The following is a 15,365-nucleotide window of genomic DNA, read 5'->3' as shown; positions in this document are numbered from 1 at the left end:
TGCGCGTGCTCAGTAAATACCTACGCCCTCACTTTGCCCGCTTTCTGGGCGCTGCACTGATTGCAGCAGCAGCAGGACAGGCGGTGAGGGTCATTTGCAGCCCCCCCCCCATCACCGCTTTGTGAATGAAGACTTGGCTCCGGAAAAGTGCTTTTGAACGATCAGCCTGAGGCTGGAGCAGAGCTTTGTTAAAGTCCAGTAGTGAGGCAGCCAGAAATTCAACAGGTGCAGCTCCTCCCCAACACACACTTTGGAGTGCCTTATGTCACCCAGCTGCCAAAACCATATTTCATTTTATTTAAAAAGTTCAGTTTCCAGAGAAAGTAAACAAAGTAACTTGAATACTTATTTCATGCCCAGAACATGTCAAGTAATTGAGACGGTGGGTTCCTGAGGAAGTGCAGAGTTGCATTTCCCCTCTTCTGCAGGATACAGCGCCTGTGCAGCAGCAGAGGGTGGCAAGTGTGGCAGGAAGATTCAAGAACAATCAAGGAAACATTGCAGTGCAGTGTGGTATCAAAATGCTTTATTTGCAGAATACTGTTTGGATTTATTTTTTTTTCCAAAATCAAGCATAGCTAGGCGTTCTTTCTGTTTTCCAGTGTATGTCTTATCAATACAAAATTGGGTATGGTGCAAGCAAATTTTTATTCTGAAAGTGTGGCCCAGATAAAGTTCGAGAACAACTGCTTTAAGGACTGTCATGTCATGTGCACATGCGAATGTGGCTTAAGCCAGAGACCATTATGCCCCTGGCTCAGCCTCTTTTGCCATTCAAAATAGATCTTTTTAACATTAAAAACCCTCCTCCTACAAATTTGCTAAGTTCTAATGTAGAGGACTGGTGGGTGTTGGGAGTCGCAGCATTCCACAATGATATGTTTTTACCCCCACCCCCCATCCCAATGGCAACAGGGTCCTCCTGCCTTCACATTCTCTCTGCAGTGAGGCTCTCTGGCTTGCTCAGCACTTCAAAGTTGGCCGGGCACAAACTTGTGTTTATCATCCAAGGCGGCCTTCTTAGAAACTGCTGCTGGGGTCGTCCTGCCTGAACTTCCGTCTAGTTTCCCCCGTGCCATTACTACCTTGCTTTATATCAAACCAATTTCATGCCAGCCGCCTTGTACACTCTCTCTACAACACAGACCACAGAGAGAGCAAGGCAAGGGCTAAAATGGCTGAAACACCTCCAACACATACTTGCACGCTGAAGAGGACATTCGTTTTAAAAACACCAGCTTGGCAGCACGCCCTGCTTGTCCCCCCTCAACCCCCTTCTGTAGCCTATGTATTTCGTTCTAATATTACCCCCTCCTCCTCCACCACCAGGTAACCATTTCTTTCCAGGAAACGTAAGAAAGTTTATTTATGCTCCAAGAGGTGTACTGATGATTACTTCCCAGCTTCACGGGTCAAAATCAGGATGGTTGCCATGCATGTCAGCAGGTCTGGCTCCTGTGCTGATAAAAGCAGCAAGATGTGGGCGATGGAGAAGAGAAGCATTCAGTCGGGAAGTGGCACAACCTCCTGTTATGCCAAAGCACAGGAGGCCAGGGATTTCCTCCCCACTCTTTCTGAGCAGCTAGTGACTGTCACCTGTGCAAATCAGGAGAGGGCAGAGACTGTAAACCAGGCTAGCTTCTTGTTTTGCTTTTTTCCTGGTGGGGCTCCTGCACCCTAAAGAGCTCCACAAGGTATAGGTATGTTGCAATTTCCAGAATGGGAAGGAAGCACACAGGTAAAGATCTGCCTGTGAATTTCACCTGCCCTGCATCAAGTTAAAGAAGATGCCATCTTGGTTGAGTCCCAGAGGATCTGCGCTCTCTGTTGCCTTGCTGCCTGTCTCCATCTGGCCCAGGAGGGTGGGGGTCCTGACTGACTCCAGCTACAAAAGCTGAGGCTGCTGGGAAGGTGTGGGTATGCATCATGGCTTTTGGGAGAGGCTTGGGGAGTAGTGGTTGGTTCTCGCCCCCACTTACAGCTGTGGGATGGCATGACAACACCCCTACCCCATGGCATTAATTTGGAGAAGCAGCTGGGACAGCGTCCCGGGGTCCTTGCAGCACCAACAAGCATTCCCCTCTGCCCCATTGCCTCCCAGAGCTCCAGGGCACCTCTTTGGGGGATCTTTCACCAAAGCGTACTTTCCCAAGCCGTAAATCACTTTACTGAATATATAACTTGATTTAGGTTCAACTATTCGTTTCTCGCAACATTTTTTTTAAAAAAACACATATATTTAAAAAGGTGTCTTGGTTGAGAATTAAAAGAAATCCTAGCTCCAGGCCTGGAATGCTAAGGGACCATGGAGTCAGTTGAAACAGCTCTTGGAGATGGGCACCCTTAGAGTAAAAGCATGTGAGGGGGGTTGATACTATAGTTGCCTCCCCCCAACCATCTGCATGGTCCGTTCCACAAGTTTCAAGACACTTCTGGGATTCTTATTCCGGCCATCTTTGTTCCCAGGAAAGCGATGGCTCAGGCCTGTTCTTCCTTCAGCCACTGGAGCAGCTGAGGCACATAGTAGGTGATGATGATATCAGCCCCTGGAAAGAGAATAGTTTCCTTCTTTAAAAAAGGACCCACAGTTTATTTGCAAATGCCTTCCCTCAATTTATTCTGCTTGCCTCCCAAAGGTCTGAAGGCAGTCCCTATTAATTCATCTGCTTTTAGTCTCTTTCATCACCTCTCTCCATCCTCCTCATGCTGCTTGTGGAAATCCAATGAAGCTGCTTCAATCCAAATTGGAAGATTGGGGACAGATAAGAGAATGCGCTTCATCGCACAAGGCAGGGCCAAACTCTGGAATGCGCTCCCCCAGGAGCCAGCAATGGCCACCAAATTGGATGGCTTTAAGAGAGGATCAGAAAAGTTGTGGAGGAGAAGGCGATCTATCAGTGGCTAGTAGCCACAATGGCATGTCTCTGAGTCCCACCTGCTGCAGGGGCAGGGGCGGTCCCACGAGGGGCAAAATTGCTGCTGCACAGGCTGTGTTGTGCTTGTGGGCGTCCCACCGAGCAGGCATGTGGTTGGATCAAGGATGAACCTTTGGCCTGATCCAGCTGCAGGGCCCTTCTTATTGTCAGTTTTGCATTTTGTGGTACAGAAAGTATTGGTTTACAGTGTAGAGATCTTTCCTGTTCCAACTGATTCAAGAGGGTTCTACAAGCCTCTCTGTGTGATACAAGCTGGAAGTTTCCAGCTAACAAACAAGCTTCTATTCTGCCTACAAACAGGCAGAAGGTTCCTGATGTTTGGGTTATTTCTTCAGAGAAGCTGAGCAACTGATTTAAACTGGTTCTGTTAACTCTTTCACTCAAGGTCATGCTGAATATAATAATAAAGCCAGAAGGAGCCTGGGTTTCATTTTCTGTCTCTCTTTCCTTCTGGTTTGGTGTTCTGTACATAGTATGCCAAGTATTAAGGTCTTATTGTAAGTTTAAGTTAGGTTTGCTGCAACTGGATTTCTTATAGACTGTGCCGAAGATGTATGGATTTGTGACTGTTATGCTGATTTGCCCTCAGTAGTAAACTCTGCTGGATGAAGTTCTTTGCCTCTGAGTTATTTGGAATCCTGCAACATGTTTTAAGTTTTTACTCTGCTTACTGTACATTGCGGTCTGCTCTGTATCAATATGGAGCAGAATCAATGGAACCCATCTGCCTAGCATTCCTGATTTCAGTACTTACTGTAACCCCATCTGATGGAAAGCTCTTAAGGGCATCCCATGAAAGGTTTCGAGAACTGGGAAGGAGGCCAGGGAAAGTACCCCTTTTGCCACAGGGCATGTCTTTCCCTGTGACACAGCAGCCCCCTCCACACACACACCCATTCCCCTCCCTCTCTCACCTGCTCTTCTGAATGCAGCCATGGCCTCCATCACCACAGCCTTCAGGTCAAAGGCCCCAGCTTGCGCTCCATGCCACAACATGGCAAACTCTCCAGAGACGTGGTAGACGGCCAGCGGGTGGTTTGGATGCTGTAAAAACACAGGTGCACATCAGCCGAGACAGATGCCTTTCCCCTTTGCTCAGCCAAGATGGTGCCAAGGCCCACCCAGTGGGGGTGGGTGTCTCCCCTCCCACACATTCCGGGGAGCAGGGAGCTTACCTTTTCCTTCACCTCCCGCACAAGATCAAGGTAAGGCATTCCTGGCTTGACCATCAGCATGTCTGCTCCCTCCCGCACATCTCGGTCCTGGCAGGGGATGGCCACATACAGAGAAAAGGCACACAACAGACGGAGTTGGAAAAGGTTCAGAAAAGGGAAACCAAAATGATCGAGGGGTCGAGCAATCAACAGGTTGCAATGTAGGGGACTTCTGAGTTTCGAGCAAAGGCAAGGAAGAGGCAACATGACAGAATTTTACAAAACTGTACCTGGCATGTGAAGGAAAGTTTTGTTTCTGCACATCAGAAAACATTGCATTCTGACTCGTTCTTAGTCTGACCTGTTCTTAGTGCTTGGTTGACCACATTTACAAATGAATGCTGTATATTAATCACCGAGTAATTGTTTAAGTCTTGCCATATTAATCACTAGTAATAGTTTAACAAGGAGGCTTTCACGCCTGCCCAATTCTGTGTTCCCTTCCCCAGCCTTTGGTTTATTGATGATTAATGCCTATATGCAACCCTTGTATTGTATTTGTGTTGACCAATCAGCAACAAGCACATATGTGGCAATGCTGTAATATTCAATAAAAGAGACTCCTCGAGACATGCTCGAGAGGATGCCTCCCAGATGACACCTGCTACTCGTCTGTCGTTTATTCCAACCCAACAGGCATGGGAAAAGCTCCTTTTGAGTTTCCAAATAAGGCAGTTTCCTCCCCACCCCCCATGCTTCATATTACGTTTAGGCTTAGAATATGTTGAATTGGAAAGTAAGCTTATTTGGCTACATTTCAAGGATGCCGATCTAGCTCATTCCTATATGCTCACGGTTCATTCCAGCCCTGCATACAAACTATACATTTAAATCACATGACTTAAAAGCACATGGCTTTAAGGTGGATAGACAAGCTGGAGAATGTGAAGAGGAGGGCAACCAAAATGAACAAGGGTCTGGAAACAAAGCCTATTGAGGGATGGTGGTGATGTTTAGCCTGGTAAAGAGGAGTCTGAGAAGAGATACGAGAGCCACCTTCAAATATCTGAAGGGCCGTCACAAAGAAAATGGAGCTAGCTTGTTTTCTGCTGCCCCAGAAGGTAGGGCCTGAACCAATGGGTTCAAACAACAAGAAGGCAGCGTCTGATGGAGAAAAAACAGAGCCGTTTAACAGCTGAATGGACAGCCTTGGAAGGTGGTGAACTCTCCTTCACAGGTGGTTTTTAAGCACAGGTTGGATGGCCATCTGCATTGCAGGGGGTTGGATGAGATGGTACTAGTTCCTGGAAACCACAGTGAGGGGAGAGGGCTCTTGTGCTCGGATCCTGCTTGCAGGTTTTCGCACAGGTACCTGGTTGGCCCCTGTGAGAACAGGGTGCTGGGGTATAGGGGCCACTGGCCTCATCCCGCAGGCTCTGGCAGACAGGCATAAGGAGCGAGAATGGAGGCCTCGCTGGCAATGGCTTCAAACCAGGCCAGACCCTGGAGCCATCCGTGCTGCGGCTCTGATGCAGGTCAGCTTCAGGGGCTACAGTCCAAGGAGCTTTTTATTTGCTACCATTTGATCACTGGGGTGGGAGAGAGGCCACGGGAGAAGAAAGCCAAGCCGCTGCCCTCCAAAGCGGATTCTGCATGCAGATCAAGCTGCCCAAGGGTGGCTCGCTCTGGCCGCCTTCCAGGCGCTCTCTGGGGGAACTTCAGTCGAACCTCGGACTTGATAACAGCTCAAGAGCACAGCCCACCACCGAGGCAGGAGCCAGGGACAGGCCACTTCGGAGCCCAGCAAGAGTCTGGTTTTGCCGCAGCACCTTGAGGCGGGGTGGGCTGTTCCTGAGGAACTGGGGCAGGGCAAGGAGGAACGAAGGACGCGCAGAGAGGCCTGGAGGTCGCTGGAGCCAAGGTAGAGCCCCCTAAGCAGCAGGCTCAGCCTTAATCCCTGTTTCTCAGACGCACTAAATCCACTAAGAGGATCGCTGTGTTGAGTTGAAGGGAAGTCTGGGTTCATCCCACCAGCAGCCTCCTTCTCCTCTTCCACCCCCAGTAGTGCCTTCCCCCTGGTGTTCACAGCTGGAAGCTAAGATGGTAAGAACCACAAAACTGTAGAGTCTTTGCCCCCCCCCCCGAAGATTCATCTAGTCCAACCCCCTGAAATAAAGGAATCACAGCTAGTGATTTTGCACAGAATCGTACAATGGGAAGTGGAAAGGACCCCAAAGGGTCCAACCCTGTGCAATGGCCACCCGATCTCTGCTTAAAAACTTCCAAGGGAGAAGCATTCGGCTCCTCCTGTGGGGGTCTGTTCCCTTTCAGGGAATGGGGGGGGGGTGACTCACCACAGCCCGCAAGGCCAAGCCCCGCGACCCTGGAGGGAGCTGGTAACACCGCCGGTCTCCAAAAGCAGGCTTGGACTGGGCTGCATCTCTGCATGGAATCAGAAAGAAGGACAAAAAAGGATCGAGCCTGTGAAATCACCCGTGAGACCTCCAAGTAGTGATTGCGGGCAGCCTTTGGTTTACCAGATGTACACTGAAACACACCTCCCATTAGCCCCAGAAAGAATAGCCAAGGCCAGGGCGGGTGGGACTTGCAGCCCAGAAACACCTGCTGGGCCACAAACCCCTGCAATTTGCCCTCCCCTCCCCTCCCAAGGGCTGATACAGTGTATGTCGCCTCGCCTCAAAATGGATATTGCAGATCTGGAGAAGGCTGAGAAAACGGTCAGCCAAAACAATCAAGGGGATGAAGCGCCTCCCCTAAGAGGAAAGGCCGCAGCCTTGGGGACTTTTTAGTTTGGAGAAAAAACAGGAAAGAGGTGACATGGCAGAACTTTGCCATGTCCTGGTGTGGACAGAGGGAGGTTATTTCTCCCTCTCTCTCCTCCCTCTCTCCTTGCGCTAGAATGGGTGGACTTCCAGCGAAGCTGAACATTGGAAGATTCAGGACGGAAAAAGGAAAGTTCCGTAGTTAATCTATGGAACTCCCTCCTGCAGGAGGCAGCCAGGGCCACCAAAATGGATAGCTTTAAAAGAAGATTAGACAAACTCGTGGAGGAGGGGTAGCTCGAGGCAGCCATGCTTCTGAATCCAAGTTTCTGGAAACCATGGGAAGGGAGTACGCCCTGGTGTTCAAATACAGCTTGTGGGTTTCAGTCACTGTGAAAACAGGATGCTGGACTAGATGCTGGACTAGCCATTGGCCTGACCCAGCCTCACGGCTCTTCTCATTTTCTCACCTGAAGGGGCCGTAGAAGCAGGAAGCAAACTTGGCGCTGTAGCTCAGGACGGATACCTGCAGCCGACACGGAGGAAAGGTGAGGGAGGTTTGCTGTCTAAAGGGCTTTTTAAAAAAACCCACACAGGATCTCCTGCCCCCTGCCTGCCAGGCCCCTCACAATATCTCCTGAAGGCGCACAGGGAGGGAATCACATCCATTCCCCTCCACCCCTAATCTGTGGCCCTGCAGGCCCATCAAGATAAAGTCGTTGCCATGGCAACCTCAGAGGGCCTCTGGTCGGCCTAGTAAAGGCACCAGGACCCTGGAGGGCTCTGTGAGGAGGTCTGCCAAGGGAGGGTGCGGGCTCGTCCCTGGCTCACCTTGTTGCCCAAGTCGTTGGAGACCAAGGCCTGCTTGATGGCGCCAATGCGCCCGTCCATCATGTCCGAGGGGGCCACGATATGGCATCCTGGAGGAGGAAGACGGGTGGTGGCTCAGGGGAGCTGAGGGTGGACCACCGCCAGGGACAGGCTGGCAAAGAGGAGTGGTGGGAGGCACCAGCCAGGGAACCCCCAAGGGAACCCCCAGAGGAGGAAGGCTCAGAGCCGGGGGATTGGTGGTGGGACATAGAGGAGAGGTTGGAGGGAGAAGATTGGTGGGAGAAGGTGTCAGATGCTGAGGGGGAAACAGGGTTTGGTGAGCAGGGAGAAACGGTGACAGGGAGCAGTTCAGACTCTGAGGCTGAAGCAGAGGAGGGGCATCAAGAGGTGCTGAAGAACCCAGGGAGTCTCCCTCTCCTGCTGCAACAAGCTCCCCTCCTGCTGGTCTCCAATAGCATGCAGGAGGGCAGAACAGAGGCCAGAGGTGTGTAAACACAGTCTGAGACTGCTTGGGAAATTTCTGCGAGAGGAGAAGCCTTAAAAGTGGTAGAAGGCAGGGACCTTCCGTCCTGGCACCTGCTCTATAGGGGCAAGACCTGCTGGGAAAGGTTTACTGTATGCCATCTCCTAGAATAAAGAGTTAACTTCATTGGCATCAGAAATTTGCATCCTTTCTTGCTGACTTGCATCTGACTCCAGCCCTGACAGACGGACTCCCTTGGCCGCCAGCTTCCCCAGGGGCCCACCTACCACACAAAAGGAGCCACCCAGCCCAAGCAACGTCAGAGGAGCCATGCTCAATCAGGGCAAAGGCCTCTTTCCTCACCTAGCAACAGCCCCCAAACAGCTGCCATTCCAAGGTAGGCTGCCTCTGAACCTGGAGGTTCTGCTTAATGTCATAACCAAGAGTTGCCTCCCCTCAAGAGTGTTGCCCTAACCCAACTTTTACACTCCCTCAGCTAAGCAGCCGCTGCCACTTCCTGCAGCAAAGACACCTGTCTTTCAGTCTCACGTCCGTCTGGAGTGTCATTCCTGTGGCACCTGCGCAGTGCCGCTGATGGGGCTCGGCAGCCAACTGTGCTCTCACCTGCCTTGGCATAGGCCAGAGCCACCTCAGCCAGCCTCTGGCAGCTGGTCTCATTCTGGAGGGTGCCATCTTCCCGAAGAATGCCTGAAAGGGCAAGGGCAGCGGTCAAGATTCTGGGGGTCCAATTTCTCCCTATTCCACCCCCCAACACACACACACACTGTCCCCCAAATTCCACTGGTGTTCACGAGGACTCTTGGAAGCAAACACCAGAAGCAAACCAGGAAAACCTTGCTTCACCCATGCATTGTTTAAAAAGTGTGCTATAGTGACGTAATAGCAGCCATATTTCAAGAGAGATAAAAAAGGGCGGGAGGAGCCTGAGGAGGCCTGCAAGAGGCACAGCATCAATGCACTGAACAGATCTTGCTTCCCTTACATCCCACAAAAAAAACCTGGAGACCCAGATTTGGGAAACCCCGATTTAATGCAATACACATGGCAGAATTTGAGGGGCTTTCCCTCTCCCCTATGACAAGAAGAGGGGGTCCTGCTCCTGCTCCCCTCTGGCAGCACTTACCACAGTGCCCGTGGGAGGTGTAAGGGCAGAGGCAGATGTCGCAGGCGATCAGCAGCTCAGGGAACAAGGCACGGATCGTGGCAATGGCCTGGATCACGGGGGTGTCCTTAGCATCGGCCGCAGATCCACGCTCGTCCTGCGGCGGGGGAGGGGAGGGGGGCAGGCAGGAGGAAGTTGGTTAAACTGCAGCCAGCAACATGGTAAGTGGGGCTGGGGCTCAGCAGCCAGGTGCAGGATTTGTGGATGGAGGCTAATCTAATTTAACATATGACTGAAACCGCCAGGGTGCCTCCACCCCCTTTACCCACCTTGACGGCTCGGCTTGGGACCCCAAAAATCAGAATGGACTTCAGACCATCAGCCACAAGGGGACGTAGCATCTCCTCCAGCCTGTTGACCCCATAACTGGGGGGGGGGGGCAGAGAGAGATAGAGAGACCAAAGGAGGTTGATGAGTAAAGCGATAGGGTCACATAGGCACTGAGAAGCTGCTGCCCCCCACCCCCGGAGGGACCCCACATCTCAGCAAATGGCATAGATCAAGCACACTGCCTTAGTAAGGAAAGTGCGGCTGCTGGATCAGCCCCAAGCAGCTCCCTCTAGTCCTCTGTCTGGTTCTGGCAGAAGCCCCCTCCACCCCAGTTATTTGCCTCCACCACCTGGCAGTTTTAAAGTATGCTGCCTCGGGACGTGGACGTTCCACTTAGTTTTTCATCAGGCATGCCAGGTCAACAGGTAAGAGCGCCCACTGCACCAGGGGGCAACCAGACTGGAAGCCTGGCAAGCGGGAGAGGATGGCAGCCCTGGGCCCCTGTTCACTGCTCCCCGCTCCTCAGACAGTGGCATCACTGGAACACAGCTCCTGAAGCTGCAAGTTGTGTCACGCAATGATTGAAAGCCCCATGCATTCTCTCTTCTTCTTCTTTTTGAAAATAGTTTGTATTAGGTTTTCAAGAAGATGAAACTGCAGAAGCAGAGAAGTTGTCTGTTGGCTTAAGCAGGCCAATTCCATTGCATTACACTGCTGTGTTTCCCCCCACTCAAGGTACACAGAACCACTATAGGAAATATCCCTTCCTCCTCAGGCCAGTGTCAGGTTTAGGGCAGTTCTCCACATACGCCAAGGGGGCGCAAAACCACCATCAAAATAACAGTAAAACCTATGTTTATAAGGGGACTTACTGAGGAGAAACGCAACTCTACCAAAAGGAATTATTGTATGAAAATAAGAAAGGGAAGGCACAATATTTTGTCCTCCCTCAGGACACCAGATTACAAAAATCCCGCCCCTGGTCAGACCAGCTGCTTCCCTTGGAGAAACTTTCTCAGGTCAAAGCCACAGCCGCACAGAGCAGCAAAGGCTCCCAAGCCATGAGAAGGCCAGGCCGGGCACAGCACTCTGTCCCCCCAGCCCAACGAGTGGGCCGGGGCCTTGGGGTGGACCTTGTTATCTCTCATCTCCAAGTTGCAACCGCAACAAAAGAGCTTTTATCTCGGGAAGGCACGGTGGGGTGGAGGCAAGCATCAGCTTCTGGCTCTGCCCATCGGGAGCCCTTATCGCACGGGACCCAGAGAAGTCTGGGGCAAAGGCAGCTGGAAACACAAGCACATTCCTGTCCTTCTGCTGGGGTTTGAGCTGCATTGACTCAGGCAGGCAATATGGGGAAGAAAAAATGAACCGAGGTTTTTATACAGAAAGTGCCAACTTCAGCACCGCACCCCCAGGACCTCTGTAATGGGGCTTCCGGGTAGGACTGGGGAGCTGCCTCCCCACCCGCTGCCCCCAGCTTCTCCCCAAGACCCTCTCAAGAATCAACAATGCTGGGCCAGGCAGATCCAGGGTTGGCTCAGCGTAAGGCAGTTCCCTATATTTTGAAGTGTTCACTCACCGGGCTTGACCAGGCAGGCTGGCAATGGGCTCCACGGCATCTGGGCTGTCCCTGAAAAAGTTAAACAGGGGAAGTGGGAGCTGGAGAGGATCCTGGCAGCAAGGTCGGCAGACCAAGCACAGCCAGAGACAGGCTCAGCGCCAAGGGACATTCCTTTGCCGTCACCTGACAGTGCCATCGTTATGGGAAGCCTGCAGCCCCCAGGAAAACAGAGGGCTGCCAACCACTCCCAAAACCAGGAATAGGAGGTTTTCTAGGTTGGGAGGCTTTGTGCCCCAAGAGAAGGCGGGGCTGCAGTTTGCTGAAAGGCAGAATAGAAGAGAACCCCAGGGATCAGTCAGAACTGTGGCTAATAGCCAGGGATCAGGAAGGGCCAAACTGAGCTGTTATCCCATCCCCAGCCCCCGTCACAAGCTCACAAGGTGGCTGTAGGCAAGCTGTGGTCCCTCAGCCCCTGACCACCCTACAAATATGGAGTTAAGGATACTGTCCTGCCCTGTGGGATGACCAAATGCTAAAATTAATAGTTATTATTATTATTACTTATTAAATTTGTATACTGCCCAATGCCCGCAGGTCTCAGGGCGGTTCACAACACCAAATTGCAACACGAAAACACAAACTGCACGATAAAAATAAGAAGAAAAGCAAACCAATAATCCCCCTCCACGCAACAGATTTAAAAGGGCATCAGATGCCTGTCAGCCAAAGGCCTGGTTAAAGAGGAACATTTTCGCCTGGCCCCTAAAGGTGTACCAGGAAGGTGCCAGGCGGGAGTTGAGGACGTCAGAAAAGACCCAACTGGCTCAGACCCAGCAGGGACCAACTAACCCAAGCCGGACACCCCAGTTAGGAAATGGCTGAGAGACTCACGTCACAAAGATGGGGTAGATGAGGTTGGCTGCGCGGAAGCTAGCGGCCGTCGCCTGCCACAAGCGGAGGGTGGGGTGAAAGTAGCCACTGTGCAAGAGGGACTCGGCCTGCATCTCGAGGTCTCGCCAGCCGCTGGGTCACGGGAGGAAACGGCTCTGGAAAGCAGAGAGGCAGCGGCAGTTTTAGAGGGTGACTTCTCATGCTGCCGGGGGTGCCACTGCCCAGGCACCACAGAGGACTTTGGGAGATGCCCCCTATGCATGCCCAACTCCTGGTGCAAGTGACGGCCATGCAAAGAAATGAGAGTAACATCAAGTGAGTGCAGAGCGCAACCCCAACCCCACTGATCAGCCACAATTGGTCTGAGTATGCCTGGTACTAGGTGAAAGGAAGGACAACGTAACTTAGAGGGAAATCTGAGGCCTGGCAGGGCACCTCTTTGTGTTGTAGGTGTCTACGCATCTGAATCCCAGCAGCTGGAAACTGCAGAAGGGGAATGTGCAGCCCTTACACTCAGATCCCGCTTGTGGGCTTCCCATAATGAGCATATGGCCTGCCAACTGTGAGAACAGAAGGCTGGATGAGCTGAGTCCCTTTGGGCCAGGCTCTTCTTATGGAGCCTCTAGGTGCAGGGGCAGTCTATCTGGATTTATAAGGTTCTCAGGGGCCCCTAGGGATGCAGGTGGCACTGTGGGTTAAACCACAGAGCCTAGGACTTGCCAATCAGAAGGTCGGCAGTTCGAATCCCCGCGACGGGGTGAGCTCCCGTTGTCCAATCCCTGCTCCTGCCAACCTAGCAGTTCGAAAGCACAAAGTGCAAGTAGATAAATAGGTACCGCTCCAGTGGGAAGGTAAATGGCATTTCCGTGCGCTGCTCTGGTTCACCAGAAGCGGCTTAGTCATGCTGGCCATATGACCTGGAAGCTGTACGCCGGCTCCCTCAGCCAGTAAAGTGAGATGAGCGCCGCAACCCCAGAGTCTGTCACGACTGGGCCTAATGGTCAGGGGTCCCTTTACCTTTACAGGGGCCCCTGGTAGAACTGGATGGTGGGCTAGGTGGGCCCTCTTGGGTCTCACCCAAAGAGCCTCAGGGCTCTTCCTGTGTTCTCATGAAAGAGCATTCTTTAGGGATTAAAAACCTGCTCCCTTTACTTCGAAGGGGTATTTGGATTTTTGTCGGCGGTTCTGAAAACGAGGAAGACAATCTCTCTCCTGGCACCCTGAAGCCTGGAAGAAGAGGCCGCTTTATAATCTCTCATCTGAGGGTGGCAAATTCCTCTGCAGCAAGATGAAACGGGTTGGGTGGTGCAATTGGCCCACGCATGACATGAGGAGAGGCAGGTTGCCAGAGGCAAGAGCAAAAAGGCAGCTAGGCAGGGCTCTAATCCCGGTGGAGGAGGGCTCTTTTTTGGGCTTCAGTTCAAGCTGCAGTTAAAGCCCAGCAGGTTTATCAGGCCAAAAATCCACACAGCCCACTGCCCTCCTTTCCACACATCCGCCATCCAGGGGCTTCCAGGGAGCCTTAAGCAGGCCATAAAGGTAACAAGTACTTGGAGATAGACTGTCCCTGAGCATGCAAGTCTCACTGAGCAGTCAGGGTACGTAACGGCAGATCTCCCCTTCTCTGTGCATTTCAAAGCCTCCTAAGGCAGTGGCCGTCACCATGTATTGTGGCAAGGAGTTCCGTAAGCCACTACTGTGTTGCATTAAAAAAAAAGTCCTTCCTTTGGGTGCCTGGAACCAAGTCGGATCTGCTGGACCCTGAGCCTGAGCATCGCAAGAGAGCTGATCGCACGTTCATCAGCTCTCTGCAGAAAAAGTTATAAAGGGAACCAGCCCAGGGGGTTCAAACCCCCGTCCCATTCTGCCTGCTGACAACCTTGGGGGTCCAGTCACAATTTAACCTTGGGGGGCCTAACTCACAATTTAATGAGGACTAGGACTTGGGAGTGACCAGAGTTCAGATCCTGCTCCCTCTCCCAAAAACCAGTCCTTAAGCTCCCTAGGTGACCTTGTTGTATGGGGGAGTGGTTGCCTCTCTCAGCCTAACCCACCTCACAGGGCTGTTGTGAGAATGCAGTGCATAAGGGGAGAGGCAGAGAGAGGTTGAGAAAGCCTTGGTCCGCGTGTATGAAGTAATAAGGAAACAGAAGTGCTTGGTTATAGAAGCTGACCTCCCTCCCAGGTAAAGTCGCAGGAGCAGATCTTTTATAAAATGAGTGGAGCTTGAGCTGCAGGGTCCAGAATCCCGAAGGAGCCCCAGAAGCGACTTGAGTCCACATTGCTTTTAAAAACTGGGTCCAGCTGACCCGATTTGAGTCACATGACTCAAATCCATTCATTTCGGGTGGTATCTATTTCGACAGTAGCACAGATGTCGTAAAGGCGGTAAGTTGGCCATTCTGCCGAAGAGCGCTTAAATTCTTTCTGCATATTGTCTCCAGAAAATGACTTTGCAACTATCAGGATGTGAAAAAGTAGCTTGAAAAAGTAGAAAAAAGAATGGTAGAATCATAGAATGGTCAAGTTGGAAGGGACCCGAGAGTCATCTGTCCCAATCCCAACAAGGCAGGAACTTTTTGCCCAACGTGGGGCTTGAAAAAAAACTATAAGGCACCGGGTATTTTCATTCACCCCAGTGACTTGGGCGAGTGAGATAACCCAGAACAGCCATTTTAATCAAATCTAAGATGTAGTAGTTAATTAAAACAAATAAAAATGCAGCGATCTGCAGAAGGTCAGAGCGGAGACCTCATTGCTTAAGGGCCCCCCAGCCCAGTTCGAACTTCAGGGCCCCCCATAGGTCCGCCACGGGCCAGCGGGCCATTGCAGCCCGCAGCCACTTCCTTCCGCTTTCTGGAGCCCGAGGATCTGCCGGAGCAAAGCTCAGATCCAGCCCCCTCCCCCTGCCCGGGAAGGCGATCCTCACCTGCTTCTTCTGCCGCGGCTCGCTCACGCGGGAGCAGTCAGCTGTTTTCCCGGCAGCCCTCGCGGGAAGCCACTTCGTTTGCATAGCCACACCCCCCAGAAAAAAAACCTCAGCGCGTCCGCGGGCGAAGCAATACGCTCCTCCCCCGCTTGGGCGGCCACGCCTCCTGCTCGCAAATGCCAGGACTGGGTGGGTTCAATGGCGGACCTACATTCTGGGGGGCGCTGACTCCATCTGGCAGCTTCTTGTCACAACCAAGCAACAAAGGCGTCAAATCCCTGGGGCCCTGGGTGCCCGACCACCCACAGATTTCGGTGCCAGGGCCATGCACGCTGCATGGCACCCACGGCCGCGGTTGAGCGCA

General features: G+C 52.2%; 1 protein-coding gene across 1 annotated transcript; it reads right to left on the bottom strand.

The window, feature by feature from the left end:
• Window positions 1–504: 504 nt before the first annotated feature.
• On the bottom strand, window positions 505–15,092 carry ALAD (aminolevulinate dehydratase). The gene is made up of 12 exons (XM_081839251.1): window positions 15,002–15,092; window positions 12,073–12,227; window positions 11,200–11,250; window positions 9,620–9,716; window positions 9,312–9,447; window positions 8,792–8,875; window positions 7,705–7,793; window positions 7,344–7,399; window positions 6,445–6,532; window positions 4,112–4,198; window positions 3,851–3,980; window positions 505–2,546 (listed from the first exon to the last, which is right to left on the bottom strand). The coding sequence occupies exons 2-12, from the start codon at window positions 12,183–12,185 to the stop codon at window positions 2,479–2,481; spliced, it is 999 nt and encodes a 332-aa protein (XP_081695377.1). The 5' UTR covers window positions 12,186–12,227; window positions 15,002–15,092; the 3' UTR covers window positions 505–2,478.
• Between the last annotated feature and the right edge of the window lie 273 nt (window positions 15,093–15,365).

Source organism: Podarcis erhardii (genome assembly GCF_964252035.2).
Source record: "Podarcis erhardii genome assembly, chromosome: 14".
In the NCBI taxonomy this organism is placed as follows: Eukaryota; Metazoa; Chordata; class Lepidosauria; order Squamata; family Lacertidae; genus Podarcis; species Podarcis erhardii.
The sequence above is the reverse complement of the archived record's forward strand: the minus strand, read 5'-3'. Positions and strand labels throughout refer to the sequence as shown.

Bases quoted from the DNA above. Each gene is read 5' to 3' on its own strand.
- ALAD (XM_081839251.1), bottom strand. From the start codon at position 12,185: ATGCAGGCCGAGTCCCTCTTGCACAGTGGCTACTTTCACCCCACCCTC. The intron at 9,448-9,619 runs GTGGGTAAAGGG...CCCCCGCCGCAG, and splicing joins TCCCAAGCCGAGCCGTCAAG to GACGAGCGTGGATCTGCGGC. The intron at 8,876-9,311 runs GTAAGTGCTGCC...TTGCCCTTTCAG, and splicing joins CACCTCCCACGGGCACTGTG to GCATTCTTCGGGAAGATGGC.